Here is a 27,776-nt window from a genome sequence, read left to right on the forward strand (position 1 = left end):
GGTCGACATTGGAGATTCCCAGGGAGTGGACCTTTCACTGGACCAAACAGGTGGAAGTCGGAAGGCGCAAGATCTGGCGTGTAGGGTGGATGAGCAGGAACAGTGCACTGAGGTTTCGTGAGCTCCTCTCATCTGCGCGGACTTCTGCGAGGCCTTGCATTGTCACGGAGAAGGAGAAGTTCGCTTGCACTGTTACGGCCCGGGGTAGCTTCCCTGGCATACAATTCAAGTTCGTCCAAGTTCTACCTCGGCGGTTCCCAGAAACCAGACTGGCTGTCTCAATGACCAGTAGATTGCCAGCTGGGGGTAAATGCCGAGTGAACTGTGGCAGACATGGAAGCTACTGCAGCATGAGCGAATGACTGGGTCCCCGAGTCTGCAAGCGAAGCATAACGACATAGTGGAAGCCAAGAGATATTGTCACACTAGTCACAAAGCAGAGTTTTTGGTAAAAATGACATTTTGTCTAAGGAGTGCGTGATTGATTCTCTTGTAAATTTTTTTGTTTATTTATAGACACAATTACATGTTTATGACACACTCACAACCGGTTTCGGCCATACAATGACCATCTTCAGATGCTATAACAATACAAAAGAAAATTTATATTAAAACCTAAAAAATAAGTGCAATATTTAACCACGCTTATTATTAATGTAACAGAATTTATGCGAAATACATATAGTTCATACCGAAAGGCAGTATACACTGAACACAGATTCAGGCCTTGTCAAACTAGCTATAAAATGTAAAACACCGGTCTTAGTGGTGGTGGTGGTGGTTAGTGTTTAACGTCCCGTCGACAACGAGGTCATTAGAGACGGAGCGCAAGCTCGGGTTAGGGAAGGATTGGGAAGGAAATCGGCCGTGCCCTTTCAAGGGAACCATCCCAGCATTTGCCTGAAACGTTTTAGGGAAATCACGGAAAACCTAAATCAAGATGGCTGGAGACGGGATTGAACCGTCGTCCTCCCGAATGCGAGTCCAGTGTGCTAACCACTGCACCACCATGCTCGGTACCGGTCTTATATAGATATAAAAATTTGTTAGATTTTGGTCACCGTCTTTGCGCTAGATGCGCGCGTCCTCTATAAGATAGTCATAATTTTTCGAAAGGCTAAAATGTACAAATTTACTATTAATATTTAGGTCAAATGTACATAAAATTTACGGTTACAGAACAGATCTTGAAATCTGTAAACTAACATTTCAGAATAAGGACAAAACATTGCTATAGACGAAAATAGTAGTAGCACTCATAGAGTGTATTTCCGACGACCGACGGCGCAGTATTTCCGGATATTGCCTGTTTGTGCCGTTGTCCATTAGTACGACAGGGACGACACGGGCAGGACGACGAGTGTAGTGCTCTGCTGCAGGTAGATGGCTCCCTCCTCTGCCTTAAAGGTTGTTGACATCTGTTGTGGCCCGCACCAGACAGTGCGTATGTAGTAAAAACGATTCGCTCAGGTGAACAGATCGTCGTAAATGTTGAAGTATGCGTCTGTTGCAAACTCATTCTGTTCATTGAGGAGTTTGTCAGGTTCTCTGCGTCTCGTAACATAAATCTCCATTTGTTCTAAAATGTCTAATCGTTTACTTTTTGTAACTTCATGTAGAATTTGCAGCTGTTCGTCGATGTTACCAATATTATTACCCTCCTCTTGCATATGTAAGCCTAGCGCTGTCGTATTACTGGGATACGTGTGTTCTTTAAACCTTACATCAAAGAACCGGCCTGTCTGTCGGATACAGCTTTTTTCGCATTATTTACATGATATTTTGTAGACCCCCGATTCACTATATTTATTACTTTACCGTGGCAAATTATAATGCACTAGTCTTTCTAAATTATCGAAATACAATTTTAACCCCGTTTCTTCCGAGTATATGTTCGATTTTATCTGATGTTTTGCCTATATATTTGATAGTGGCGTACTTATCCTTTTCGGTTGTCGGTTTTACCTACCGTTTCTCGTTCCTTTTTATCTTCCTCTTAATTTTGCTATGTATGGACTTAACTATATCTGGTCCATAATCATTTGCAAGGGCGACCTGTCTTAATATGTCAAGTTCTTTTTTCACTTCCATTTGACATAATGGAAGTTTTACTATTCTGTGTAACATTCTATAAAAATATGCATGTTTCTGACGTGGGCATTGATAATCACGTCCGTACCGTCGGTTTCCTAAATATTTAGAACGTATGTCTACCATTTTTGTTATGAATCGTCATATCTAGGAAAAGCCGGAAATACAGTGCCATCCGGTGTCACAAATACACTCTACAAGTGCTACTACTATTTTCGTCTATAGCAATGTTTTCTCCTTGTTCTGAAATGTTATTTTACTGATTTAACGATCTGTTTGTTGTTGTTGTTGTGGTCTTCAGTCCTGAGACTGGTTTGATGTAGCTCTCCATGCTACTCTATCATGTGCAAGCTTCATCATCTCCCAGTACCTACTGCAATCTACATCCTTCTGAATCTGCTTAGTGTATTCATCTCTTGGTCTCCCTCTCCGATTTTTACCCTCCACGCTGCCCTCCAATACTAAATTGGTGATCCCTTGATGCCTCAGAACATGTCCTACCAACCGATCCCGTCTTCTGGTCAAGTTGTGCCACAAACTTCTCTTCTCCCCAATCCTCTTCAATACTTCCTCATTAGTTATGTGATCTACCCATCTAATCTTCAGCATTCTTCTGTAGCACCACATTTCGAATGCTTCTATTCTCTTCTTGTCCAAACTATTTATCGTCCATGTTTCGCTTCCATACATGGCTACACTCCATACAAATACTTTCAGAAATGATTTTCTGACACTTAAATCTATACTCGATGTTAACAAATTTCTCTTCTTCAGAAAAGCTTTCCTTGCCATTGCCAGTCTACATTTTACGACCTGTTCTGTAGCCTTAAATTTTATGTACATTTGACCTAAATATTAATAGTAAATTTGTACATTTTGGGCTTTTGAAAAATTATGACTATCTTATAGAGGACGCGCGCATCTAGCGGAAAGACGGTGAACAAAATCTAACACATTTTTATATCTATATAAGACCGGTGTTTTACATTTTATAGCTAGTTTGACAAGGCATGAATCTGTGTTCAGTGTATGCCGCCTTTCGGTATGAACTACATGTATTTCGCATAAATTCAGTTACTTTACTAATAAGCGTGGTTAAATATTGCACTTATTTTTTAGGTTTTAATATAAATTTTCTTTTGTATTGTTATAGCATCTGAAGATGGTCATTGTATGGCCGAAACAGGTTATGACTGTGTCATATACATGTGATTGTGTCTATAAATAAACAAAAAATTTTTACAAAGCAGAGTGTCCTAGGGAGGCCTAGGTACAACGCAACAATAAGTAATCAGGTGCTGAAATAGCAGAGAAGAGCCTCTGAAAGGCGAAGCTGCGAAACTCTGAAGCCACTATGACAGCTGACAGCGAGGTAAGACCAGGTCACATGACATCATAACCATCCCCACCGCTGCAGACAGCACGGGAAGCGCCAACATAAGTACGTCACCCGTCTTAACTAAAGTCTGGTTGCTGAGTGCAGATTGCTGACTGCCCAGACCGTGGTCTCAGCCTTTGTGTCCGTTGTAGCTATCCAGTGAGAGGGGAGGCTAATGAGTTCGACTCTCGCCACACCTCGCTGTCTTCGATCGTCTATCGAGCCATGCATCTGGCCGGAAGGTCGCTGCTGATGCACTATCAACTTATGACTCAGCAGTGATGGGGCGCAGAGGCCTCCATCACGCTGCAGGCCCCTTGGAGGCTTCTCCTGTGTGACCTGGAAGCTGTCCTTCATCTGCCTTCGACGGAAAGGGGGGGGGGGGGGGGGGGGGGGGGGGTTACTGCTGCTGAGCAGACACCGATGCTGCCGCCAACTGTCCACTAAATGGGGGCTGAGGGCATACCCCTGCGAGTCAGAGAGTATTTATGTGCCAGAATGAGATTTTCACTCTGCAGCGGAGTGTGCACTGATATGAAACTTCCTGGCAGATTAAAACTGTTTGCTGGAACGAGACTCGAACTCGGGACCTTTGCCTTTTTGGTAGGTAGGAGACGAGGTACTGGCAGAAGTAAAGCTGTGAGGAGGGGCGTGAGTCGTGCTTGGGTAGCTCAGTTGGTAGAGCACTTGCCCGCGAAAGGCAAAGGTCCCGAGTTCAAGTCTCGGTCCGGCACACAGTTTTAATTTGCCAGGAAGTTTCAGTATATAGGTGGACCTGGGGCGGTGACTGTCGAGTGGAAGTCTTCGAAGTTAACAAGAGGACGCTCGATACTGGAGTCGGGGGCCACAGCCCGACGCTTCGCTGGATTGGCGGAACCGCAAGTCCAGTGCGTAACAGCCCTGTTTTGTTAGTGAGGCCACTGGTCTGCGGGCCTGGATGTAGCGTGGCGCTTTCCAAGACAATCCAGTATTGCGTTATTGTCACCGATGTTTCCTTGGCGCTTTCCGCGTGGCTAGATCCTGATCACTGCATCCTGCCTGACTCTCTCCTGACGACTGTAGGTGTCTGGAATAGCACTGCTATAGCATTTTTGTGGGGAAAAACACGCTGAAGTTGTTTTTTCAGTTCCCCGAAAGTGGCACATTACACTTTAGTGTTGATCATGGCACCATGAGGGTGGATAGCAAATAGAATAATCCCTTCACAGTCCCAGAAGACAGTTGCCATGACTTTACCATCTCATGGTGTGGCTGGGAACTTTTTCTTTTCAGAGCAGAGGTGCGTCATTTCATGGAGACTCCCACCCCGTCGGAGGTTCGAGTCCTCCCTCAGGACTTGTTCTTAGCGTAAGTAACTTTAAGTTAAATTAAGTAGCGTGGTAGCCTAGGGACCGATGACCTCAGCACTTTGATCCCATTGTGTCCCATAGAAACTTACCAGCGCCACGATGGACCGCCATTTCCTGTTCGAAGTGAGAGACTCATGTTCCATGGTCTGTGACGATGCCCGACAAAAAATTGTCGCAGTCAGCTTCGTAACGCACAGGCTATTACGCACATGCGGTCCACCAATTCTCCTTGTCCTGTCACGAGGCCAGAAATCCAGTGCAGACACACTTTTGAGTGTGTCAGCACTGCCAATAATAGATGTACATTTCAGCAGCGCGGTTTTTGATTGTCATATAGCGATCACCTCCAGTAACAGCGTGCACACGTTTCAACATCGTAGGAGTGACAGCCGCGTGCGGCCGGCTGGCAAGCTGGGGTTGGGACAGGTTTGCGCGACCTCCTTGCAATGATGGCAGACGCCTCGCCCAGCGACTCACCTTGCTTTTGTTCACCGCTACGTCTCCGTAGACATTCTGCCAGCTGCTGTGACTATCTGTGATGCTCTGGTTTTGTGCCGAAAGAAACTCAAAAACAGCTCTCTGCTTGAAAAGTACCTCAGTTAGAGACGCTGTTTTGAAGGCTACGGCCAGCCGCTGTGGCCGAGCGGTTCTAGGCACTTCAGTCTGGAACCGCGCGACCGCTACGGTCGCAGGTTCGATTCCTGCCTCGGGCATGGCTGTGTGTGATGTCCTTAGGTTAGTTAGGTTTAAGTAGTTCTAAGTTCTAGGGGACTGATGACCTCAGATGTTAAGTCCTGTAGTGCTCAGAGCCATTTTGAAGGCTACGTACAGTGATGCAACCTATCGGAACTTCAGGAAACTACAGGAACTGAAGCGGGAACATTCCACGATGTCCGAAAAAAAATTCTGCATTTTTTACAACAGAAATCGATTGATTAAAAAAATGTGTTGCTTTACTTATTGAACTTCCCACGCATTACTAAAATTATAAACATTCATGAAACAACATACGCAGATCCGCTAGGTTACAGTCTCTCCTGTTAATACTGTGACGTCTTACCTGTGGTAGCTGCTTAGGCTTCCCGACATGCATCCCTCCAACTTCGACCATGTTGGGTACGAGGGGACGTGGGCTTCCGTGAGTGAAATGGTAATTAACTAAGAGAAGTGAAGTTCGTCTTTCGATTTCTGACAGAGACGGCAGTGAAGGATCTCTCAGATGCGTTTGTAAAATAGAATCTAGTCGAGGTATGTATAAAATATGACGCAGCACGTTGTGTCCTATCCCAACAACTGTATTCACCAGTCGTTCAAGAAAATTCATGTGCGAGCCGAATGTGAGGAACGCAGTCGGAACGTAGGCGTAAGGGTTTGGACTCCCCACCATCCAGGCCATCCAGTCCAGACCTCCAAAACTCGTCAGCACGATCACAGGCGCTTCCAGGCCGTGAGCGTATCCGTGTAAACATTCTGTGAAGATATTCTCTAGAATTATGACGTCGAACTTTTTCCCCGACTTGTACAGACTCTGTACGTTTTCATCTTTCAGAAATCCGTGGCACATTTTTTCTGAGAACTCGAGGTATTGTTTTGCCCACTCAAAAACACCAGTCACGGCCTCGTCGAATGCGTTGAGATTATCTGAAAGGAGAAGGAAACAGAAACACCGTAAGTCGTGCATCGTCGCTCACGCAGCCACGCGAGAAGTGTAGCTTTTAAACACGGGCTAGTTCACTCGTTTTAAAAGACGTATTATCCTTAAGCAGAAGAAACAGAAGATCAGGTGTCTTTTTCAAAATATGTCGCTACTATTACAATTTGGATTGGGGGTAAGAAATGAAATAGGAAGCCGCCTGGTAGAATTTTACACAGAGCACAACTTGATCACAGCTAACGCTTGGATCAAGAATCATCAAAGAAGGTTGTATACATGGAAGAATCCCGGAGATACTAAAAGGTATCAGATAGATTATATAATGGTAAGACAGAGATTTAGGAACCAGGTTTTAAATTGTAAGACATTTCCAGGGGCAGATGTGGACTCTGACCACAATCTATTGGTTATGAACTGCAGATTAAAATTGAAGAAACTGCAAAAAGGTGGGAATTGAAGGAGATGGGACCTGGATAAACTGACTAAACCAGAGGTTGTGCAGAGTTTCAGGGAGAGCATAAGGGAACAATTGACAGCAGTGCGGGAAAGAAGTACAGTAGAAGAAGAATGGGTGGTTCTGAGGGATGAAGTAGTGAGAGCAGCAGAGGATCAAGTAGGTAAAAAGACGAGGGCTAGTAGAAATCCTTGGGTAACAGAAGAATTATTGAATTTAATTGATGAAAAGAGGATACATAAAAACGCAGTAACTGAAGCAGGCAAAAAGGAATACAAACGTCTCAAAAATGAGATCGACAGGAAGTGCAAAATGGCTAAGCAGGCATGGCTAGAGGACAAATGTAAGGATGTAGAGGCTTACCTCACTAGGGGTAAGATAGATATTGCCTACAGGAAAATTAAAGAGACCTTTGGAGAAAAGAGAACCATTTGTATGAATATCAAGAGCTCAGATGGAAACCCAGTCCTAGCCAAAGAAGGGAAAGCGGAAAGGTGGAAGGAGTATATAGAGGGTCTATACAAGGGTGATGTTCTTGAGGACAATATTATAGATATGGAAGAGGATGTAGATGAAGATGAAATGGGAGATACGATACTGCGTGAAGAGTTTGACAGAGCACTGAAAGACCTGAGTCGAAACAAGGCCCCCGGAGTAGACAACATTCCATTAGAACTACTGACAGACTTGGGAGAGCCAGTCCTAACTCTACCATCTGGTGAACAAAATGTATGAGACAGGCGAAATTCCCTCAAACTTCAAAAAGAATATAATAATTCCAATCCCAAAGAAAGCAGGTGTTGACAGATGTGAAAATTACCGAACTATCAGTTTAATAAGTCACAGCTGCAAAATACTAACGAGAATTCTTTACAGACGAATGGAAAAACTGATAGAAGCCGACCTTGGGGAAGATCAGTTTGAATTCCGTATAAATATTGGAACACATGAGGTAATACTGACCTTACGACTTATCTTAGAAGAAAGATTAAGGAAAGGCAAACCTACGTTTCTAGCATTTGTAGACTTAGAGAAAGCTTATGACAATGTTGACTGGAATACTCTCTTTCAAATTCTAAAGGTGGTAGGGGTAAAATACAGGGAGCGAAAGGCTATCTACAATTTGTACAGAAACCAGATCGTAGTTATAAGAGTCGAGGGGCATGAAAGGGAAGCAGTGGTTGGGAAGGGAGTGAGACAGGGTTGTACCCTATCCCCAATGTTATTCAATCTGTATATTGAGCAAGCAGTAAAGGAAACAAAAGAAAAATTCGGAGTAGGTATTAAAATCCATGGAGAAGAAATAAAAACTTTGAGGTTCGCCGATGACATTGTAATTCTGTCAGAGACAGCAAAGGACTTGGAAGAGCAGTTGAACTGAATGGACAGTGTCTTGAAAGGAGGCTATAAGATGAACATCAACAAAAGCAAAACGAGGATAATGGAATGTAGTCGAATTAAGTCGGGTGATGCTGAGGGAATTAGATTAGGAAATGAGACACTTAAAGTAGTAAAGGAGTTTTGCTATTTGGGGAGCAAAATAACTGATGATGGTCGAGGTAGAGAAGATATAAAATGTAGACTGGCAATGGCAAGGAAAGCGTTTCTGAAGAAGAGAAATTTGTTAACATCGAGTATAGTTTTAAGTGTCAGGAAGTCGTTTCTGAAAGTATTTGTATGGAGTGTAGCCATGTATGGAAGTGAAACATGGACAATAAATAGTTTGGACAGGAAGAGAATAGAAGCTTTCGAAATGTTGTGCTACAGAAGAATGCTGAAGATTAGATAGGTAGATCACACAACTAATGAGGAGGTATTGAATAGAATTGGGGAGAAGGGGAGTTTGTGGCACAACTTGACTAGAAGCAGGGACCGGTTGGTAGGACATGTTCTGAGGCATGAAGGGATCACAAATTTAGCATTGGAGGGCAGCATGGAGGGTAAAAATCGTAGAGGGAGACCAAGAGATGAATACACCAAGCAGATTCAGAAGGATGTAGGTTGCAGGAGGTACTGGGAGATGAAGAAAATTGCACAGGATAGGGTAGCATGGAGAGCTGCATCAAACCAGTCTCAGGACTGACGACCACAACAACAACAACAAGACAATTTTGAACCCAGACCTACGAAAATTCGTATATGGTTTCTCGGTCAGAAATAAAGAAATACGAGTTTCAGCCGGTTTTGCAAAATCAACCCGTAATGGGGTAAAATAGGGAATGAAGTGTCTTAGAAATATTTAATTATAAATGCATTTTCAAGACTAAATCTATGAAATTTTGCATTTGACTTCTCAGTTAGAAATAAAAAATAAATTTGTCACTGTTTTTCGAAATTCAATTCCTATGGGGGTGAAATACCGGATGTACGTTTGTGGAAATGTTTCTTAGCCAAACAGTTTTTAAAGCTAAATCTATGAAAATTTGTATTTGGCTTCTCTGTTGGAAATAAAATAATACCCACTTCACTATTTTTGGAAATTAATCTCGTCAGGGGGTGAAATGGTAGGGTGAAATGTTTTATGAAAACATTCCGTAGCGTAGGCATTTTTAAAACTAAATCTATGAAAATTTTTATTTGTCTTCTCAGTTACAAATGAAAGAAATTCGTGTCTCCCTGTTTTGGGAAATTCAACCCTTAAGGGGGTAAAATAGGGCCAGATTGTTTCAGTCACTCATCATCGTCCACCCGAAAACTCTAAGGATAGAAACTTGAAATTTTGAGGCGTGTGGATCTTATATTGTAGATATCGCTTAAGAAGAGACTGTTCGTAGCTCCACTTCTAAGGGGATGTAAGGTTTTTGAAAATATGTCGCTATAAAGACAATTTTGAAGACAGAAAGACGGAAGCTGGTATTTAGTTTCTCAGCTAGAAGTAAAAAGAAAGTAATTCAGCATCTCTGGATTTTCAACCATTAACGAGGTAAAGTAGTGGATGCGAGTTTTTTGGAGATAAATCATTTTTAAAGAGCCACTAAAGCATTTTTAAAGTTATATCTATGGAAACTGGTATTTGTTTTCTTGGTCATAAATAAAAATACTGTTTCTGGAAATTCACCCCCTAAGGGAGTGAAATATGGAATGGAAAGTTTTATGAAATTATTTCGTTATCAAAACGTTTTCAAAGCTAAATATATGAATATCTGTGTTTGGATTCTGTGTTGGAAATGCAAAAAATACGTTTTCCCTGTTTTTGGAAATTCAACCCTTTGTTGGGCGAAATATGGGGTGAGAATGTTCAAGAAAATGTTTCGTTACATTAAAAAAATTTTAAAACTGCATCCACGAAAACGGGTACTTCACTTCTCGATTAGACACAAAGATATATGTGTTAAGGGATGAAACTTCCTGTGGAGATATCACCAAAATGACGCAAAGGCACTATTAACATAAAACTTGAACTCCAGCTACCAGAATCGATTTTCGGTCAAAAGTGCATAAGCATTAGCGTGAAAAGTGTAGATGATGTTGCAGTTGGTGAAGAAATAATAATTTGGTCGAAGAAAAACAAAAGAAATCTTTGCAGACCATATCGATTGTGCGAGTGAAGCAGCGAGCGCTAAGCTAGTATAAAATATCAGAGGTTTAAAAAACAAAATTAATGAATTTCAGATCTGTTTAGATGAACTACAGTCTAAAAATCCTGTTGATATTATTTGTATTTCTGAACATCATTTAGGTAGTGAAATTGAAATGCTTATTATGGAAGGGTATACCTTAGCTTCAAGTTATTGTAGAAAAGAGATGGAAAAAGGAGGAGTTGCCACTTGAAAGGGTCACAATTATCAAAACATTGACAATCTTAAACACTGTAGTGATCAGCATTTTGAAGCATGTGCCACACAAGTAGAAACACACAAAAGAAAAACAATTCGTCACAATATACATGGTTCCAACCGGTAATTTCCAGCTATTCACTAAACTGATTGATGCAGTATTAAATTTCTTAACTTCTAAACATAATGAACTCACACTAGGTGGAGATTTTAATTTAAATTTTCTGGAAGATAGTCACTCAAGATCCATACTAGAGTCTCTTACCACTTCTCATAATCTCATTCCCTTAGTACAGTTCCCAACCAGGGTTATGGGTACCAGCAGCACTGCTATTGATAACATTTTCATAGATACTACCACACTAGCAAATCATAGTATAAATCCAATATTTAATGGCCTTTCAGTTCATGATGCCCAGTTGCTTACGTTTAAAATAGTGGGGTCTGATTCAACTAATAACAAGAAGTGGGAAACTGTACAAAGAATAAATTAAACGGGAATTGAAGGTATAAAAAACTATTTGAGAAATTCAGACTGGAAAGATGTATACAGTTCACCCATGATAAATGAACAATATAACTATTTCTCTAATATGGTCATAAGTCACATCGAAAACTGCTGCCCTAAGAAAGTAATCAAAGCAAATATATTAAATGTTTCAAAACCTTGGATTACAAATAGAATAAAAGTATCTTGCAAAACAAAAAGAAGACTGTACTTAATGTCAAGGGAAAACGATGACTACAGAGCTAATTCACATTACAAATTATAAGGTAAAATTCTAAACAAAGTAATGAGAACCTCAAAATGTATTTATTTTCAAGAAAAAATATATGCTTCTAATGACAAGATAAAAACTATATGGAACATAGTAAAAAGGGAAACAGGAAAATCTAATCAAGCAAATGGGGAAATTATTTTAAATGTAAATGGGTGATTAGAGATACCTCCAAAATTGCAGACACTTTCAACAACTTTTTCCTTTCTGTAGCAGACAACTTAGGTTTGCATAGTTCCTCACGAGGGAACCTCTCCATTGCACCCCCCTCAGATTTAGTTATAAGTTGGCACAGTGGATAGGCGTTGAAAAACTGAACACAGATCAACTGAGAAAACAGGAAGAAGTTGTGTGGAACTGTGAAAAAATAAGCAAAATATACAAACTGAGTAGTTCATGGCAAGATAAGCAACATCAAGGACACTCGGAAAGCAGGAGCGCCGTGGTCTCGTGGTAACGTGAGCAGCTGCGGAACGCAAGGTCCTTGGTTCAAATCTTCCATCACGTGTAAAGTTTAATTTTTTATTTTCAGTTTATGTGACAAACTGTTATGTTTTCATCACTTTTCTGGGAGTGATTATCACATCCACAAGAAAACCTAAATCGGGCAAGGTAGAAGAATCTTTTTACCCATTCGCCAAGTGTACAAGTTAGGTGGGTCGACAAGATATTCCTGTCATGTGACGCACATGCCGTCACCAGTGTCGTATAGAATATATCAGATGTGTTTTCCTGTGGAGGAATCGGTTGACCTATGACCTTGCGATCAAATGTTTTCGGTTCCCATTGGAGAGGCACGTCCTTTCGTCTACTAATCGCACGGTTTTGCGATGAGGTCGCAAAACACAAACACTAAACTTATTACAGTGAACAGAGACGTCAATGAACGAACGGACAGATAATAACTATGCAAAAATAAAGAAAGTAAACTCTTCACTCTAGGGAAGACTTCTGCAGCTGCACACGCTACCACGAGACCACGGCGCTCCTGTTGCAGATGATGTTGCATATCTTCACATGACCTACTCAGCTTGTATATTTTGCTTATTTTTTCACAGTTCCACACAACTTCTTCCTGTTATCTCAATTGATCTGTGTTCAGTTTATCAAGGCCTATCCACTGTGCCAACTTATAACTAAATCTGAGGGGGGTGCGATGGGGAGGTTCCCTCGTCAGAAGACAGTTTAAAATATTTAAAAAATGCATTTCCACAGAAGTTTGACAAAATTCAACTATATCCCACCTCACTGAAAGAGATTTCTAATACTACTAGCTCTCTTAAAAACATATGTTCCAGTGTTATGCTGAAATCAGCACTACCATGTTGCTCCACAGAACTTTTTAACATACTGAGTTAGTTATGTAATGAATCCCTCCAGTGTGGTATGTTTCCAGATAGGCTTAAATATGCTATTGTCAAACAATTACACAAAAAATGAGACAAATCGTCACTGGGAAACTGTCCCATTTCATTATTGGCAATATTTTCAAAAGTGTTTGAAAGGGTTATGTACAATAGACATTATGAACACTTGGCACAGAAAAATATTCTCATTCAGAATCAGTTTGGATTTCGGAAAGAATTGGCAACTGATCAAGCTATATTCACTTTTGCAGATGCTATATTAAAATCAATAAATCAAAAGTTATTACCACTTGCAATATTCTGTGATCTGGCTAAAGCTTTGATTGTGTTAAGCATGACACCCATGTACAAAAGTTAAAATGTTATGGGATAACAGAAGTAGCAGGCTCATGGTTCTCATGCTATCTTTTTAATGGAAAGCAGTATCAGGCTTACCACATATTAATAGTCATTCAAAATATGAAACCACCAGCCACTGGGTGCCACAGGGCTCTATTTTAGGTCCCTTGTTGTTCCTGTTATATATTAATGACCTTCCATATGCAGTGTCACAAAATGCAAATTTTTGCACATGATACAAGTATTGGTATAAAAAACAGTACCCATGATTTCACTGAGCAATCAGCTAATGAAATATTTGTAAGTATCAATGGGTGGTTCACAGCAAATGGATTTGACAAGACCCAGTACATACAGTTTAGTACCTCACGAAGAATATGTGACCCTATAAGTATAATTTATTCAAACAATGAAATTAAAGCTGTAGACAGTGTCAAATTTTTAGGGCTGCAAATTGACCACAACCTAAATTGGAAAACTCACACTCTAGACTTAATGAAACGCCTTAGTTCAGCTACATTTGCAGTGTGCATGATAGCAGAAATAGGTGATTTAACAATGAAGAAGTTAGTTTATTCGGCCCACTTCTCAGTACATACACTCACTGATGTCCTTTGTCATTTCCAACATTTCTCTTTTTACACAAAATAGTGCAAAACATAATTTTAATACCAGAGCCAAAAACAATCTGTATAAGCACTATAAAAGCTTAACATTAGTACAAAAAGGAGTCAAAAACATGGGTACTCATATATTCAGTAACTCATCAGAGCATATCAAAGGTATTGTAAGTGATAAAGATCGGTTTCAGAGTGGATTAAAGAACTTCCTGTTGGCCAATTCCTTCTACTCCATCGACGAATATCTTCACAAGGATTATACCTCATAACTCTGTCTGCATTAGAATTGTACAATATCCATGTATCTGAGTAAAAAAAGTATCTTAAAAAAAAAGATTTGACGCTTTCCACATCCCAGAGACTCCTCTCCAAGGGATCCATGGAAAACGAGAAATGTAATGTAATGTAAATACTTAGTTGCAAGAGAAGCTTCACGAACACAATTGCAACTTAACGTCATTCTGTGTCGGCGCAAATTTAACCACCTTGTGGCGAAACAAGCGCTGTATCGCTTGAGAGATAGAGGCGAGCGAGTGTGCCGCGACAGCCCAGTTCACTGTTACTAGTGCCACGTCACCATAACGCGTCTGAGCGTAGAGCACAAGTATTGCACCATAAATTAAGAACGAAATTAAAAGTTAAAGTTGCTTTTTCGAACTTTGTCAGCATATGCTTTAGTGTAATAATGTTTAAACTGTCAAGAATCTGATTGATTAGGTCAATACAATACCTAAAAAAAAATGTCGTGTGACTAGGGCCTCCCGTCGGGTAGACCGTTCGCCGGGTGCAAGTCTTTCGATTTGACGCCACTTCGGCGACTTGCGCGTCCATGGGGATGAAGTGATGATGATTAGGACAACACAACACCCAGTCCCTGAGCTCAGAAAAACTCCGACCCAGCTGGTAATCGAGCCCGGGCCCTTAGGATTGACATTCTGTCACGCTGACCACCCAGCTACCGGGGGCGGACGTATTTTACCTAAATACATCGTTTTAAGAAAAAAATGAATGGCGCTAAATAATAAAGCTAAGAAGCCAGAAATTGGTCATAATGTGCAGATGTATGTCAAAATTAACTGGTGCAAGTTTCAACGTGATTAAAGCAATAATTTGGTCAGAATCCACGTTTTTAAGAAAAATTGAAGGCACTAAATATTAGACTTAGGAATATGAAAATTTGCATGTCGCTTCAGTTCAACATTTGACCCCATTAAGCTACCTCTAATAGTTTTCAAGTAATTTACTGAAAACAAAATTTGGTACAAAAATGTCCTTATTTGTAGTACATTAAGTACCTGTTATATAAATGCTAGAAAGTTTTGGTTACAGCACGTGATGAAACCTACACTGCTGGCCATTAAAATTGCTACACCAAGAAGAAATGCAGATGATAAACGGGTATTAATTGGACAAATATACTACGCTACAACTGACATGTGATTACATTTTGACGCAATTTGGGTGCATAGATCCTCAGAAATCAGTACCTACAACAACCACATCTAGCCGTAATAACGGCTTTGATACGCCTGGGCATTGAGTCAAACAGAGCTTGGATGGCGTGTACAGGTACAGCTGCCTATGCAGCTTCAACACGATCCACAGTTCATCAAGAGTAGTGACTGGCGTATTGTGACGAGCCAGTTGCTCGGCCACCATTGACCAGACGTTTTCAGTTGGTGAGAGATCTGGAGAATGTGCTGGCCAGGGCAGCAGTCGAACATTTTCTGTATCCAGAATGGCCCGTACAGGACTTGTAACATGCGGTCGTGCATTATCCTGCTGAAATGTAGGGTTTCGCAAGGATCGAATGAAGGGTAGAGCCACGGGTCGTAATACATCTGACATGTAACTTCCACTGTTCAAAGTGCCGTCAAAGCAAACAGGAGGTGACCGAGACGTGTAACCAATGGCACCCATACCATCACGCCGGGTGTTACGCCAGTATGGCGATGACGAAGACACGCTTCCAATGTGCGTTCACTGCAAGGCCGCCAAACATGGATGCGACCATCATGATGCTGTAAACAGAACCTGGATTCATCCGAAAAAATGACGTTTTGCCATTCGTGCACCCAGGTTCGTCGTTGAGTACACCATCGCAATCGCTCCTGTTTGTGATGCAGCGTCAAGGGTAGACGCAGCCGTGGTCTCCGGGCTGATAGTCCATGCTGCTGCCAACGTCGTCGAGCTGTTCGTGCAGATGGTTGTTGCCTTGCCAACGTCCCCATCTGTTGGCTCAGGGATCGAGACGTGGCTGCACGATCCGTTACAGCCATGCGGATAAGATGCCTGTCATCTCGACTGCTAGTGATACGAGGCCGCTGGGATCCTGCACGGCGTTCCGTATTTCCTTCCTGAACCCACCGATTCTGTATTCTGCTAACAGTCATTGGATGACGACCAACGCGAGAAGCAATGTCGCGATACGATAAACCTCAATCGCGACAGGCTACAGTCCGATCGTTATCAAAGTCGGAAACGTGATGGTACGCATTTCTCCTCCTTACACGAGGCATCACAACAACGTTTCACCAGGCAACGCCGGTCAACTGCTGTTTGTGTATGAGAAATCGGTTGCAAACTTTCCTCATGTCAGCACGTAGGTGTCGCCACCGGCGCCAACCTTGTGTGAATGCTCTGAAAAGCTAATCATTTGCATATCACGGCATCTTCTTCCTGTCGGTTAAATTTCGCGTCTGTAGCACGTCATCTTAGTGGTGTAGCAATTTTAATGACCAGTAGTGTATTACATAATACAGCTATAATAAGTTTTAGGACCTTGATGTTAATAACAACCAGTAGGTCTCTTAAAGCTGTAGTTCCGAGTTCATGTTCTACTGTCAGTTCTGGTCTAAATATTCTGGAAGGCAAAGTTTTAATGAAGGCGAGCTAAAACTTTTTCTGTTGTCTTAACTAACTTACCTACATTCGTACAAAAATTATGAAGATTCTAAATTGATTCATAAGATTGTTATTAAATATTGTGTGTCCGAGAAAGCGGCCGTTTAGAGGCTGCTACCGTGGGCATAGGGCGGATGACAGCAGGTGTTCCCTTGGCCGTTCGCGTCGTCACATGTATAAATACAGTCCGAGAGGCAAGACTAGGCTTCACTTCGCACCCAGCCACCGTAAGACCCGCGTCACTCAAAAGCTGGAGTGCTCGCTGCCTCGGGTTATGGGATGATGTTAGAGACAGGCTGTTAGAAAACGTATATTTTCAGTAATAATAGAAAGTGGACTCACGAGGACCGTACACCGTCGTGGATCGCTTATATTTCGCAGAAGTAACTGTTAGTGTGACGTCTGTAATGTTATCAAATCCGCGTGGCAAGTGGTGACTATTATTTTCCACATTGTGACGAGCATTTATTTTGATTATCAGAAGTCAGGGCGAAAGACAATTTGGTAGGAATTTACTGTAGAGGTCGCCTCTGAACTGCTCATAGTGCTGTTTAGGATAGAAAGATTTCCTGCCAGTATGAATATAATGAAATTTTGTGCGTGTGGAACTTAATCGCTTATATGTATCAATTAGAACTCAAAATCTTCAACCGCGCGACCGCTACGGTCGCAGGTTCGAATCCTGCCTCAGGCATGGATGTGTGTGATGTCCTTAGGTTACTTAGGTTTAAGCAGTTCTAAGTTCTAGGGACTGATGGCCTCAGAAGTTAAGTCCCATAGTGCTCAGAGCCATTTGAACCATTTTTTTTTCCTCCGCCGTCCCCAGAACGTGGAAGAAGCAGTACGTCGGCTTCCAAAGGAGGATGCAGAGGAAGTCAGACGGGAAACTTGTAGAATAATCGACAGATCGCTATTACCTAAAAATAACGTATCTGCGGAAGAACGAGCAACTCTCCGGTCCCTTAGGGATGAACCTGATATAACGATCCTACCAGCGGACAAAGGGAACGCTACAGTGCTATTTAGCACTGCCGAGTACCGGCAGAAAATAAACCTGATGCTACAAGAGGCTGAAGAATGTATGTTATCAGCGGTGGATAAATTATTCGTTGGAGTGTGCGAAGCTGTGGCCATATCTATTTTCCTCGATGAATGGTTGCCGCAGTCGTATGTCAGGGAGAAAGCTCATCAAAGTTGAAAGAGGTATCCAGTCTCAGTGTCGAAATACTAGTATTTAATCTGACCCAAAGGCTATAAGCCAAAATTTTCCAATAAAAGCCCCACATCGCAGCACAGCAATACTATTTCCCCAAAGTCGACCCAACTTGGAGTGAGAGAAAAGTGAATCTCATCAAAGTTTTGTAAAAGGTTGATTGTCCGTGACTTAATTGTAGATGATTTTTAAAAAATCAGCAAATACAACACCACAAACTAGTCCCTCTCTTTTGTTGTACTCAGTAGTTTATTACTAGAAATTCCGCTGTCACCGGCAATGTAAGCCAATATCGTTAAAATAATTTTTGTGTTCATGTACCATTCAATGAATATGACAAATATGTCAAATGTTAAGCATAAGGCTAAGCTTTAAGTGTAATGGGGTCTAGACGAAAATATCTGCAAGGAGTGATATTTTACACTACTGGCCATTAAAATTGCTACACCACGAAGATGACGTGCTACAGACACGAAATTTAACCGACAGGAAGAAAATGCTGTGATATGCAAATGATTAGCTTTTCAGAGCATTCACACAAGGTTGTCGCCGGTGGCGACACCTACAACGTGATGACATCAGGAAAGTTTCCAACCGATTTCTCATACACAAACAGCAGTTGACCGGCGTTGCCGGGTGAAACGTTGTTGTGGTGCCTCGTGTAAGGAGGAGAAATGCGTACCATCACGTTTCCGACTTTGATAACGGTCGGATTGGAGCCTATCGCTATTGCGGTTTATCGTATCACGACATTGCTGCTCGCGTTGGTCGAGATCCAATGACTGTTAGCAGAATACAGAATCGGTGGGTTCAGGAGGGTAATACGGAACGTCGTGCTGGATCACAACGGCCTCTTATCACTAGCAGTCGAGATGACAGGCATCTTATCCGCATGCCCGTAACGCATCGTGCACACACGTCTCGATCCCTGAGTCTACAGATGGGGACGTTTGCAAGACAACCCATCTGCACGAACAGTTCGACGACGTTTGCAGCAGCATGGACTATCAGCTCGGAGACCGTGGCTGCGGTTACCCTTGACGCTGCATCACAGACAGGAGCGCCTGTGATGGTGTACTCAGTGACGAACCTGGGTGCACGAATGGCAAAACGTCATTTTTTCGGGTGAATCCAGGTTCTGTTTACAGCATCATGATGGTCGCATCCGTGTTTGGAGACATCACGGTGAACGCACATTGGAAGCGTGTATTCGTCATTGCCATACTGGCGTATCACCCGGCGTGATGGTATGTGGTGCCATTGGTTACATGTCTGGGTCACCTGTTGTTCGCATTGACGGTACTTTGAACAGTGGACGTTACATTTCAGATGTGTTACGACCCGTGGCTCTACCCTTCATTCGATCCCTGCGAAACCCTACACTTCAGCAGGATAATGCACGACCGCATGTTGCAGGTCCTGTGCGGGCCTCTCTGGATACAGAAAATGTTCGACTGCTGCCCTGGCCAGCACATTCTCCAGATCTTTCACCAGTTGAAAACATCTTGTCAATGGTGGCCGAGCAACTGGCTCGTCACAATACGCCAGTCACTACTCTTGATGAACTGTGGTATCGTGAATGGGCAGCTGTACCTGTACACGCCATCCAAGCTGTGTTTGACTCAATGCCCAGGCGTATCAATTCCGTTATTACGGCCAGGGGTGATTGTTCTGGGTACTGATTTCTCAGGATCTACACACCCAAATTGCGTGAAAATGTAGTCTCATGTCACTTCTAGTATAATATATTTGTCCAATGAATACCCACTTTTCATCAGCATTTCTTCTTGGTGTAGCAATTTTAGTGGCCAGTAGCGTAATAACATGCGAGACTCACGTAAACGATTTCAAGCAATCTGATCTGAAAATGACGACGTCCGTCGGATGTAAAATATTTGTACTTTGATTATCATTGAGCAAAAGGTTATTTTAATAGTGATCGCCATCGACGTTTCATACAGCCGAGTGTGAAACCGGCCTACTATACCAAAATCAGATAAGTAAACAGAAATTTAAAGTCAGTATGGGGAAAACCTGTGAGGTTACAATGGGAACATGGCGCAAATGAAGCTTGTAATACTGAAGTGGAAGAGGCGACATGTGAGAGTAGTACCCCAGTTATTGCAAGCGGAGGGGAAACATATCAAGATACGGCGTGCAACCGGCTCTGCCGCAGGTAACTCGAGACTAACATCAGCCACAGCTCTAGCATCATTCAGCGACAGTCGAGAGGGAAGTACGTGTCGCATCTCGCATGAAACTCGCGTCAGCCATACATCAATAATGAGAAGTTTGGCCACATGTAGATTGAAGCCTTAGGAAATGTAAATGTTAGAACATCTCACCTAGAACGATCCAGATCACCAGGTTCAGTTTTCAGAATCGGTGATACACATGTTGGACGAAAACAGTCGTTTATCCTGTGACCTACTATTTACAGATCTGGCCAACTTCTGTACGAACTGAGAGGCAAATAAACAGAATAACAAACACTGCTCAGATGTGAAGCACCGCTGAATCAGTCCAACGAAGGTAGTGGGTGCGTCGAAAGTGATCGTTTGGTGTCCACTACAGGGTTCCCGTATTGTTTGTTCCTTCTTCAGTCAGGGCTCACTAACAGGAGTCCATTGCCTCCAGCTGTTAGATGATGCCACTGGTGTCTGAAGAGGGGTCATTTCCAATTTTGGAGCCACATCTCTGTTTGGGATAGCTGTCCAGGCGCACCTGAATAGCCAGTTTCTCTAGAGATTTACAGGTCGTAGTGATCCTGTCGAGTGGCCCCCCGTCCCCAGGGTCTAAGTCCATGTGATTTTTATCTGGGAACAAGTGAAGGCAGTTGTGTAAGCGGTGCAGATCGGAAACCTCGCACACCTCAGGGAGCAAACTACTCATGCCTGTGATGACATACCAGCACACGTGTTGGCTAAAGTCGATAAGAAGTGGGTGAAGTGGATGACAACGACCTTGCAGATTAATGGACAACAACTCATTGAGCAAATCCTGCAGCCTCTACATATCATCATCAGCATTTGCCTTTCCCTGTACAGAATGTTGAAGAAGTGTCAACATCTTAAGAAACCTTTATTGTCACCTCACATTTTATTAATTGACAAGTAATTAACTGTTTTGTGAAGGTAAATGAATATTTACATCCACCCTAAACGTAACCCCATTTTGTGTAGAAGATTGATGAGGAAAAGCAAGGGTAAGGAAAGGAAATTGTTTGAAAGAATGTTGTACTCCTTGGTAAACTACGTGAAAACACGTGAGGAAATCGACAGAAAGCCTAGAGTTCGAAGTAGCAACCCTAAACCCGCCGGAAGTAAAGCAAGAGCAGCGCCAGTAGCGTCAAAACAGTGAAAGGGAGCCGGCCAGTGTAACCGAGCGGTTCTAGGCGCTTCCGTCCGGAACCGCGCGACCGCTACGGTTGCAGGTTCTAATCCTGCCTCGGGCATGGATGTGTGTGCTGTCCTTAGGTTAGTTAGGATTAAGTAGTTCTAAGTTCTAGGGAATTTATGATCTCAGATGTTAAGTCCCATAGTGCTCAGACCCATTTGGATCTGAGTGAAAGGGATGTTTAGGACGTCGAGTGTGCTTGACGTGAGAGTGGACGACGGCGAATGGCGTGGCTGCGCTGTGCGAACACTGAAATAACAAACATTGTTTTGGACAGAAAAGTGAGGGCATGAGATCGGATTGACTATGAAATAAGAAAATTATCGAACAGGATTTATATGTACAAAGTGGTGAGCAGAGTGAAGTAATGCGGTGCAGTCGATGGTAATGTTGTATTGTAACAACTACTGCCGAAAACAAATTGGAAATAATCGATGAGAACTGAAAAGGAAGGAGTGTGCGTCCATTATTTCATTTAATCGCCTAATAAAGAACATAAACAAACAATGACGCACTCAACATGGTCTCACCATTATCTCAAAGAACACAAAGAGGACATTGTACGAATGTGTAGCAGAATGCTGCTTTAACGTGGAAGATACATAAGAACTGTGTTTCAAGATGAAGACTCGAGAGTTCCAATGAGCGAGACTAAAGTTATTATGTCGCAGATTCTCTCACTAGCATTTCACTGCGGTCAGGTTAAATCGTCGAACAGACATAAAGTCAGTTACGATAGTAATCAATTAAACGTTTAATGTTTCAGAGTTAAAAAAGATTAAAAATTCAGTTGAGGCACGTTACTTGACTTCCAGTGCCAGTATTTTGGATACAAACAGTGTAAACAGCTGCAACGAAATGGCATTTTACAGTGTGACGTAACACCATGCTCAAATGAAAAACACATTTTTTCCCTCGTGTAATTCTTCACCTGTTCTATGTGTTACACGAATCAATTTTCATTTAAAATTACGAGTTGCATCCAAGATGGCGACTCCCGTACTAGCCGTTCACATAGCCTCCCAAGTTTTTCCGTCTCCCGTTACATACATTTTGACCATAGATTTCTGTTTAATCACAGCTATCGACCACACTGTAAAATATAACAAGAGCCCGTCTGTCCCGAGTCCTTTCGTCTATCGAGCGTTTCAAGGTGTTTGTCAACACGCCCTCACTTTTTTCTCTTTTCATCAGTTTCGCATCCCTATAACAATTGAACGTAACATATGCGTTGTGATCTTATTCTGTAAATCATTTTCGAAAGACAGAATCTTGACTTTACAATCTTCTGTCCCGATGTTATCATGGCCAGTGACTATTTGGAGAGAGCAGTTCGTTCCATTTACTGATTTTTAGCATGGCCAAAAGTTTTAGTGTTTTTTGACATCTCAGTAAGTATATAATCATGCAATCAAATTTATCGAATTGTCCTTACCCTGGTACTGATTTTGCTCTGCTTTTGTCCGTCAACAAATATTCTGCTTACTTAGAATCTGCTGTATAGCTCTCTACCTCTTTCCGCTTTCGTAGCAGCTTCCGAACACTGGGTTTGAACCATGGGGCTTCACTGCCTCCATCGCACCAACAGATATAACTGACTGCCTGCAGTACATCTGAGATCTTCCCCATTCAACTCACAAGAGATGAATGTTTGCTGGTGGCTGCTCAGGTGGTTTCTAATCATTTTCTTGACGCGTTTACGGAGCAATATGGCTTCGTTATCTTTTCGTCTATCTGCGACAAGTGGTACTATAACAGAGTTGTACTCGTTGATTCTATGCTTTCGCTGAAACGGTAATTTCGAGAGTCTTCGTTTTCAGAGATCCAGAAAGTATTGTTCGTGAGTATGTTTTCATTCCAACTGATCGAATGAAATACTTTTCTGGAAAACGCCTTTCATACAACGTCACAAGATTCTTTCTGTGTCCCCCCCCCCCCCACCTCCCTACAAATTCTAAACGGATGCCTCTCCTAGTCTACACAATGGATATCGAAAGCTCCCCAGAAACACTGACCGGAACACATGACCACACCAAGAATTAATTAATGTAGAGTAATGAAATTTCTGGAATACATTTGTGTAGGTGACATATTTAAGTGATAAACATGATTACAGGTCAATGTAGGCACCAGACAAGGAAGTGAAAATGTGAAATACAGATACAAAAAATAACCTATGTGACCGCCAGAAAGTTGAACGCAAGCACGGAAAAGTGCATCCACTGCGTTGCACGGGCGCCGGTTGTCAGTTTGTGGTATGGAATTCCACGCCTGTTGCACTTGGTCTGTCAGGAAAGGGACGGTTAATTCTGGAGTTTTAGTCCCATAATGTCACACATCTGCTCGACTGGAGACAGATGTGGTGATCGAGAGACCAAGACAACATGACGGCTCTCTGTAGAGCATGTTGACTCACAACAGCGGTAGGCCCTTGGAAAACAGCCTCATGACTTCTGTTGATGAATGGCAGCGCAACAGGTCGAATCATCAGACTGACTTACAGATTCGCAGTCAGGGTGTGTTGGATAACCATGCTCCCGCTGTCATTCGAAACCACACCATAGACCATAACTCCAGGTTTGGGTCCAGTGTCTCTAGCACGCAGACAGGTTGCCTGCAGCTCCTCAATTGGGCTCCTTGTAACCAACACACGGCCACCACTGGCAACGAGGCAGAAACGGCTTTCGTCAGGAAACACAGCATACCTCCACCCTGCCCTCCTGTGAGCTCTCGCTTGACACCACTGGAGTCGCAGATGGAGATGGTTAGGGGTCAGTAGAACGCATGCTATAGAGCGTCTGGTTCGGAGTTGCCCTTGAAGTAACCGATTTGTTACAGTTCCTTGTATCACCGTTGTGCCAACTGCTGCTGAAATTACTGCTGCAGAGGCAGTTCGATGCACCATAGCCGTACCCTGGACGCGATGGCCTTCCCTGTCAGTGGTGCCACGTGGCCATTCAGAGACCGTACATTCTCCTGACACTGCTGCCAGCAATCATGTACAGTGGCTACATTCCTGCCAAGTCTTTCCGCAGTACCGCAAAAGAAACATCCAGCTTCTTGCAGCCGTATTATACGTCGTCGTTCAAACTCGGTGAGTTGTTGATAATGGCGTCTTTGTCGCATTAAAGGCATTCTTGACAAACATCGACTCACCATGTCCAGTCTCAAAGATACCTAAAGCTCACGATTGTTGAAGCGTGTATTGAAAGGACCCTAAAAAAAACTGCTAGCGCTAATTGTGCGACTGGCACGAAATATGAATGGACGTCTTCTTTCAGAAGTAGAAACACCGCTACCAACTTTCGCTTATGTCCACAACTCCCTCTTGTTGTCGAGATTTGTTCCCTATCAGAGTATATTTGACATGGTCAGAAATATAAACGCAGTTCTCCATGCTTCTCCTGAAGCGTTCCACCGCTTAGTCCTAGACGTGAGGGGACAATAGCGACATTCGAACACTCGTCTTCACAAATCAACACCAAAGCTAGAAGAGCTTGTCTCTGAGGCATGTTTATGAAGGTCGTGGTAAACCAAATTCGAAAGTGTAGTGCACAGCTATGGAAGGTAGATAATCTTGCGAAGAAATAGCTTTACTAGCAGGAGGAAAGAGGTAACGCGTCACGCTGGTAAATCTGATTTCTTTGATAACATTTTCTTCCCACAACCAGGACTACCGAAAAGGTTCCAGTGATGAGTAAGTTGAAACTTTCCTGGCAGATTAAAACTGTGTGCCTGACCGAGACTTGAACTCGGGACCTTTGCCTTTCGCGGGCAAGGTTCGCAGGAGAGCTTCTGTGACGTTTCGAAAGTGGGAGGCGACTTACTGGCGGAAGTGAAGTTGTGACGACGGGGCGTGAGTCGTGCTTGGGCAGCTCAGTGGTAGAGCACCTGCCCGTGAAAGGCAAAGGTCCTCAGTTCGAGTCTTGGTCCGGCACATAGTTTTAATCTGCCAGGAATGTTTGATATCAGCGCATACTCCGCTCCAGAGTGAAAATCTCATTTTGGAAACATCCCCCAGGCTGTGGCTAAGCCATGTCTTCGCAATATCCTTTCTTCCAGGAGTGCTAGTTCTGCAAGGTTCGCAGGAGAGCTTCTGTGAAGTTTAAAAGTGGGAGGCAAGGTACTGGCGGAAGTAAAGCTGGGAGGACGGTGCCTGAGTCGTGCTTGGGTAGCTCATACGGCAGAGCACTTGCCCGCGAAAGGCAAAGGTCCCGAGTTCGAGTCTCAGTGCGGCACACAGTTTTCATCTGCCAGGAAAGTTTCATATCAGCGCCCACTCCGCTGCAGAGTGAAAATATCATTCTGATGAGTAAGTTCCTTTACCGTCTTCATTCATGGGGTTGGGTATGAGGATCTCGGTCCAGTTGCCCGCAGTGCTGCCCTGAGTGGAGGGGAACGTGGTGACGGCGGTGATGCGATGGCCCCGCCGCTCCAGCGCCCTCAGGTACGTCTCCGCCAGCACCCAGTGGCTGCGGCCCGGTGACTGGAAGAGGCCCAACACCTCGGCCGCCTCCAGAGCTGGCACCAGCAACCCGAACACCGCAAACAGCAGCAGCAACAGCACAGACGCCCTTACCTGTAACGCGAGAAACAAGTTAATGACAGGCAACGAAATACAATACATTTTTAATAACTACAGAACCAGGAACCACTGGCCCATATGAAGCTGAGTTGTACTATCTGTGGAACCCTGTAAAACCAACAGGTGAACAAGATCACAACAGAACAGTGCACTTGTATGTTGTTGTTGTTGTGGTCTTCAGTCCTGAGACTGGTTTGATGCAGCTCTCCATGCTACTCTATCCTGTGCAAGCTTCTTCATCTCCCCGTACGTACTGCAGGCTACATCCTTCTGAATCTGTTTAGTGTATTCATCTCTTGGTCTCCCTCTACGATTTTTACCCTCCACGCTGCCCTCCAGTACTAAATTAGTGATCCCTTGATGCCTCAGAACATGTCCTACCAACCGATCCCTTCTTCTAGTCAAGTTGTGCCACAAACTCCTCTTCTCCCCTATTCTATTCGATACCTCCTCATTAGTTACATGATCTATCCATCTAATTTTCAACATTCTCCTGTAGCACCACAGTTCGAAAGCTTCTATTCTCTTCTTGTCTAAACTATTTGTCGTCCATGTTTCACTTCCATACATTGCTACAGTAAAGCTGCATGCCCTCGCGAAAAATTACAGCTGTAGTTTCCCCTTGCTTTCAGCCGTTCACTGTACCACAACAGCAAGGCCGTTTTGGTTAGTGTTACAGGGCCAGATCAGTCTATCAGCCAGACTGTTGCCCCTGCAACTATTGAAAAGGCTGCTGCCCCTCTTCAGGAACCACACGTTTGTCTGGCCTCTCAACAGATACCCCTCCATTGTGGTTGCACCTACAGTACGGCTATCTGTATCGTCGAGGCACGCAAGCCTCCCCACCAACGTCAAGCTTGAATGTCAAGCAATATTCTCTCTTGTCTGCCCAGAAAGAGCAGTTACATCCTAAACTGAGTTACTGAAGAAATGCCTAACAAAGTGAAGCGAGCATGCAGCTGCTGATATTGGCTGCCTACATGGGAGGTGTATATCAAGGGGACAGACGAATTTTCTCCAGGAAATGAGTTTGTCTCACTGCAGAAGCAAAGGACCAAAGCCAGTTCTGGCACACCCTGCATTGCTGTCAGATCTCCTCCACTCCCCAGACAACGTTAAGGTCACCCCTCCCCCACCCCCTTCTCTACCCTTCTACATAAATTACTTAATATATAAATGGCGGGATATTTAGAAATGTTAGATGGGTTTTGTCCCATTGGGTGTGGGTGCTGCCACAGTTAGCAAAGCTGCCAAATTTCTGGGACCTTTATCAAGTAATGTACTACATCACTACTATAATTTATAACCTTCATCTTTATGATCTATTACCTGATTAGTACAACTTAGGAGCCAAAAAAGGTTGCCAGATGTTTTCTTTATCGCTATAATTTATTACCCAACGTATTACCCTCATAGCTCCCATCCACCAAGATTGTGGAACTACTTAACTATGACAGGAAATTCAAAAATTATACGAAATCCTAGATATCTTGCTTGTTATCGGGGAAAACCCAAAATTCAATTATTCCACTTAAGCTCGCTTCTTGTGAGTGTAAAATGGCGGGAAATTTAAAAAATAAACCAAGATAGTGAACTGCGTTTATTTTTTGAACAAATGGTGTACTATGTCTTACAACCAGCACTGTCAGACATGTGGCAGGAGCTTTCATATACATCTAAATATAGCCAACAGCTACAGTTGTGTTGGAAGTGCGTGTTTAACATTAATAAACATGAATTTAATGTTTGAACCATTGTGCAAATGTTTCAAAACATCGCTAACGTGTCTTATGCCACTGGATAGTCTGCAGCAATGACTGCAGCTGAAAGTGGTCATCCGGATAGTACTCAAGTCAGGGAAGCTCCCAGTT

The 27,776-nt window shown here is 43.0% G+C and overlaps 1 protein-coding gene across 1 annotated transcript in view; it reads right to left on the reverse strand.

The window, feature by feature from the left end:
• Positions 1-25,894, reverse strand: part of LOC124711697 (UDP-glycosyltransferase UGT5-like) — a 71,261-nt gene extending 45,367 nt beyond the window's left edge. The window contains exons 1-2 of the mRNA XM_047241898.1: positions 25,647-25,894; positions 5,879-6,459 (exon numbers count right to left, since the gene is read on the reverse strand). Of these exons, the coding sequence (XP_047097854.1) occupies positions 5,879-6,459; positions 25,647-25,659 (594 nt within the window). The 5' untranslated portion in view covers positions 25,660-25,894. The remainder of the gene's footprint in view (positions 1-5,878; positions 6,460-25,646) is intronic.
• Between the last annotated feature and the right edge of the window lie 1,882 nt (positions 25,895-27,776).

Source organism: Schistocerca piceifrons, chromosome 8 (assembly GCF_021461385.2).
Source record: "Schistocerca piceifrons isolate TAMUIC-IGC-003096 chromosome 8, iqSchPice1.1, whole genome shotgun sequence".
NCBI classification, from domain to species: domain Eukaryota; kingdom Metazoa; phylum Arthropoda; class Insecta; order Orthoptera; family Acrididae; genus Schistocerca; species Schistocerca piceifrons.